At 41.6% G+C, this 5,305-nt stretch overlaps 1 protein-coding gene across 12 annotated transcripts in view; it reads right to left on the bottom strand.

Annotated features, from left to right (window-relative positions):
* pard3ab (par-3 family cell polarity regulator alpha, b) overlaps nucleotides 1–5,305 on the bottom strand; it is a 229,154-nt gene that overhangs the window by 56,204 nt on the left and 167,645 nt on the right. For all 12 annotated transcript variants that reach the window (XR_004658687.1, XM_034887133.1, XM_034887134.1 and 9 more), the window contains one exon: nucleotides 3,670–3,798. Coding sequence is in view for 11 of the 12 variants with exons in the window: in XM_034887133.1 (XP_034743024.1) it covers nucleotides 3,670–3,798 (129 nt within the window). In the remaining variant the exon portion in view is untranslated. The remainder of the gene's footprint in view (nucleotides 1–3,669; nucleotides 3,799–5,305) is intronic.

The following is a 5,305-nucleotide window of genomic DNA, read 5'->3' on the forward strand; positions in this document are numbered from 1 at the left end:
ATACACATACACACACACACATATATATATCTCATACATATATCTGAGATATATGTATATATAATTTATAAACGTGGCTTAATATTTTCCAGTATTGATGCCTCACACATGTTTCTTCACTCCGTATCACCCATGTTATCATGAGATAAATCCAGTGTTATTTGTGCTTGTACTGAGTAATAACTGTTACATAAACACATAGTCAAATCCAACTCAAATCTTAAATCTCAAATCTCAAGATAGCAGCAAATACCGTAGCATTAGATAACAACAGAACACAGTGTAAATAACTAAATCTCCCTGTGCATATATGATCACATGTCAAAGTCAGGAAATACAGACATGGAGCTCTCACTTAATGGTTCCACTTAATGTCCTCGGCCAATTAATCAGGCCAAACTAGTACTGTCCTTTTCTACTGCAACCTGCATGAAGAAGAGTGTGTTTGCCCTTTACACTTTTGTCTTCAAATTGTATCTCGGGGTGGGGATACCACTGGTTATTGCTGTGATTTTGGCAAGGTGTTAATAATCCCCCCCATTGAGTCCCTGAGACTTCAGGGACTTAAAGGATTTAAATGCCCTAAAGCTTGGGTCCAGTAGAGAGGGCAACGTGGCAGAACCGTGCCATCCCAGTCCAAATACTGGTCCTAGGCACATCAGGGGGAAATGGCAGCGTTTCATATAAATATTATGTGTATATATTTTAGGCGTATGACATTTTGGGCTTTTGGGCATACGTAAACATGTAGCACAACATGACAAGCACTTAAAAAGCAATGATGCTAAAAATGTACAATTGTACGCTGCTTGAAATGGGACAGGAAGGAAAACCCACACTTGGCCTAATCATTGCCCTTTGAGTCCCAACATATTAACGTAAGGAAACCCTGCTTTGGTTCCAACGGCTATCCTTGATGAGAGATGAAAATACTCTCAGCATGAAGGGTAAATGATGAGGCCGAACAAAAAGGGTGCATAGCAGATGGAGAGGGAGCGATAGCAGATAAAAGGGTGTAGAAATGGCAGGATGGGACATTATGGTAGCAGAAATGTGTTTGACAAGTGACCTTTCTGCCACATCAGGCCAGAACAATGGTCCATTATGTGCTATTGTACCGACTGGGTAATAAACCTTGCTCTTAGCGCTAGTGCTGACACAACTGATAGGCTACGGTGAAAGGCAGGAAGTGCATGAAAGGAGAAGGTCCAGCAGGATAAGATGGCTGCTGAACGTCCTTTCGGATTGATAACACTCGATATCTGGAATTGTTTTATAATTTGGCGACAAGGAGCTTCAGTTAGTTCTGAGGCATGCTGTGCAGAGACAATACTGCAAGATTTTAATCATTCATAGAGGGCTAAACCGGCGACACAGAGGGCCCATTTCATGTTATATACATAATGAACATCTGGACATTTTTGGAAAGTTCTGATTTATCTATGGCACCTAAATAGTACAGAAATACAAGAGTACATAGATTGCAGTAGTAGTCCTGAGCTTACTGTATGTCTCAGTCAAGTGAAGTTGATATGATGATATGCCGCACGCTGTCTGCTGTCGATTCAACTTTGAACCTCTTAACCACGACTCTGACCAAACACTGAGCGAAGTGTCGAGAGCAAATGGCATTTTTGGCTATATATGGCTGCTGTGTTGGCCTATCTAATAGATGCAATAACACATGCCAGGTAGACTACCAAGTTGTTTAATATTTTGCACTCTAAAAAGCAAAGAAACGTGTTTTAGATCTCTGACCTAGAGAGAAAAATCATTCCCATCAATGGTCATGACCTGATGTCAGTACCTGATGGCTGCCTATCTATTGTTGCAGGGATCAGCATTGACAAAAGCCTCTATTTTAGGAAGAAAAGAAATCTATGATTTAGCACTGGTGCACCACAAAATAGCTATTCACATTCCTGTGGATTTTTTAAATTAATGACCTAGCTGATCTGGGCCAAATGTATTCTAAAATGCATTCATGAATGTACCGTAAGCAATTACTTTAATGATGTTTATCTGCTCGTCAAATGGCCATACATTTCCTCCCCGCCAACATCAGTGTGCTGTCTGAACTGTCTGTCTGGCTTGGAGTTGGAGCCCACAGGGACCTGACACTTAAACCTGCGAGGAAATCTATCCCTTTAGTCAATCACAGCTGGATTAACCATAGCCTCTGGCAGTGGCCAATCAATACGCACTGTGCAGAGCGGTGCCCGAGCTCCCAGCTGAACCTTGGGAGAGCAGCTGGGTGAAACACAGCTAACTGGATCATTGTTTAACCCCGAAGCAGCCAGTCTTCCACATCCTCAGTGGGATCTTCCTGTCAATATCAGTGCATCTCAGCAAATGGAGAAACACAAACGAGAGGCGCACTTGGGCTTTCCAGGTGCTTTAGGGAGAAAGTATGCTTGGTTGGAGTGAGCCAAACACCCACTGCTGAACAAAAGAATGAATGCATTGAACTACTGTCAGAGAGTCCCACGATAGACCCTCATGTACCATTTCGTTTGATTTCCCGTAGCTCTTTCTAGGCCTGGGCACTCTGCATGGCAACACCATTTCACACTAACACACAAAAAGATTGACACACCCACTTCTCAGCTCTTGCAGAGGCTCAGCATTAAAGATAAATCTGAAAAAAACACTAGATTTACATCCATTCAACTTGTACTAAGAGGCAGCCCTATCTGTTACAAATAGTATTAGATCGCATACTATAGTGGCTTCAGAAAGCATTCATTCAATTGCTTACATTCTGCGGTACTGAAGGCTCAAATGAATCTGGGTAAACTGATTTTTATGTCAATAATTTGCTGTGGATTTACAATAATAGAATAAACCTCTGCAATGTTTCACGATACAGGGGATACAAAAAGAAAGACTTCAGAATAAACAACACACATGAGTTATATACTGTGTAGTGAAGAAAATCTGACTGAACGAAGAGAAGGGTCCATGTACTTGTAGTAGTCCCAAATAGGTCCAGACTTTGACATTTGAGGACAAGAGAAGCAACGGATTGGATTAGCATACAAATGGAGCATTCAGAGCCTTAAACGAGATGCAGCGCAACAACCAAATCATCCGACGTGGCATTTGCGTTAACCTTATGCCAATTAAAAATAAAGACTTGGCTATTATCATATTATTGGACTATCTGCACTGCAGGCGTAAAGAAAGAGAACAAACCACATTTTCATAACGAGCAACTGGGACGTGTAATGACTTGTGCCCCAACACCAAGAGCATGGGAATTAATTAGCTGGCAGGGCTGTAATGGTCTTGGCATTTACACCGCCAGCCCCCAAAAACTGGCACGGTGCCCGTTTGACATTTAGTTTGATGAGGAGACGGAGAGAGTGATGCAGCAAGCAAAAGACAGGCTGTCTTTGGTCCCGTTTGGTTTGGGGTACCCACCTGATAACAGTTAAAGACTCCATATTTATGGGCTCTCTAACCATCTACCCTTTTGCTTTTATTAAACAAACGACACTTGTTTTTGCGCGGCATGGCTCAGGAGGTGGAGTTGGTGGTTTGATCCCTGGCCCTGCAGTCCCATGTCAAAGTCATTTTACATAAATGAGGTTTGTTGACTAATGTTCCAACAATGAGTGTGAGACCTCTTATTTAACCCAATAAGTTGGTGTTTATAATTGTTTTTACCTCTCCTGCTCCATCCTCATCTTCACCATCTCCTCGTCTGAAACCTGCGTCTCATCCACCCTCCACTTGCTGGAGCCTTTCCGATCCAGCTTATCCCCCGGCCGCTCGTCTTTACGGTGCTTCCCAAACCTGCAAGACAAATATAGAAAAAAAAAAAAAAAAGCACAATTCAATTAATAATGAATTAAAACAATGAAGAGTGAGTTTTTTGGTTAAAGCTGTCGATCCTTCTTCCCAGGTCACTGGCATAGTTCAAATAGATCAATTTGATGGAAAGTCACTGCGAATTTCAGTGTACATCCGATGTACGCTACACTTTACTCCCATATACCACAATGCAACGCGGCAATGTTTTCCAGAAGGAGAAGAAGAAGCAGAAGTAACCGCGGAAACTAAAAAGAAAAAAATGAACAGAGCTTTGTTTTGAAATGTGGAAATGTAACATGCAACATAGATGATATACAACTGTTTTTCTAAAGATTATTTAGGCTTTTCCGCCTTAATTTGATAGGACAGCTAGGTGGGGGGGGGGGGGGCATTCATGGGAATACACCTCATTCATGTTAAATGATATCCAATTTTAGAGCTGAAAAGATGATGACGTGATTTTGCTAAGATCAGAGGAACGTGTTGATGGATAGTCTCAGATTGTCAAAATGTAATCAGGAACCATTAAAGTCAGCTTTTCATTTTAAAACAAATGACTTTTTAAACTTAAGTGATAAAACACCCACAATTCTCTGATCTGATCCTTAATTTGACTGTCTAATAGTGTTTGAGGGAACCATGCACGTTCTTTCTGGTTGAAAGAAACCCAAATTTCAGATTGAGAAAACTTTGAAAACTGGTGGAATTTGAGCCAAGGACAAAAGGAGGGTTAAACAATGTAAAACTAAAACATCCTTTTATTTGGACTTTCAATGAACCAGCAGGTACACGTTTCCAATAGGAGCCATTTCTCTCCAGAGGCTTCACAGCAATGCAAAGTCAACTGATCTGACTGACAATGTCAGTGTGTCTGTGATCCCAGAAGCAGGTATGCAGCTCGAGCGAGCCCTCGAATGAACCGATTGAAAAGTACTTCACACTAGCTCAAACTCAATTCAGTTGGTTTAAAGTGTGGTAAATGAAGGCGGTGGCGGTGCCACGGCCCGTGGCAGTAATTAGATTCATAGAGAGGGAGTGCCGCTTAACGAAATAGGAGGCAATGCAGAGATATTTCAGCTTGATTGACTCAGTATAAAGCTGCAGCCTGTTGAATAAATGACTTTGGCACCGCGCTCGCTTCTACAATGAACCTCCGTGATTATTCAGAGGGAAATTGGTCTACGGAGAATATCTACAACTTCTAAAGAGGCAGCGCAGAGAGAAACCAAAGAGGTGTGTGTGTGTGTGTGTGTGTTAATAAAAAGAGACAGAAGACAGTGAACCAGAGAAAAAATATTAACTTGCGCAAGAGAAGCTCAATGAATGAAACATTAAGAGCAAAAACTAAAGTGCAGAATACAAAGACAACCTCAAGGTGTGTGTGTGTGTGTGTGTGTGTGTGTGTGTGTGTGTGTGTGTACAGTGGGTACGGAAAGTATTCAGACCCCTTTAAATTTTTCACTCTTTGTTTCATTGCAGCCTTTTTCCA

The sequence above is a fragment of the Etheostoma cragini genome, chromosome 12, assembly GCF_013103735.1.
Source record: "Etheostoma cragini isolate CJK2018 chromosome 12, CSU_Ecrag_1.0, whole genome shotgun sequence".
In the NCBI taxonomy this organism is placed as follows: Eukaryota; Metazoa; Chordata; class Actinopteri; order Perciformes; family Percidae; genus Etheostoma; species Etheostoma cragini.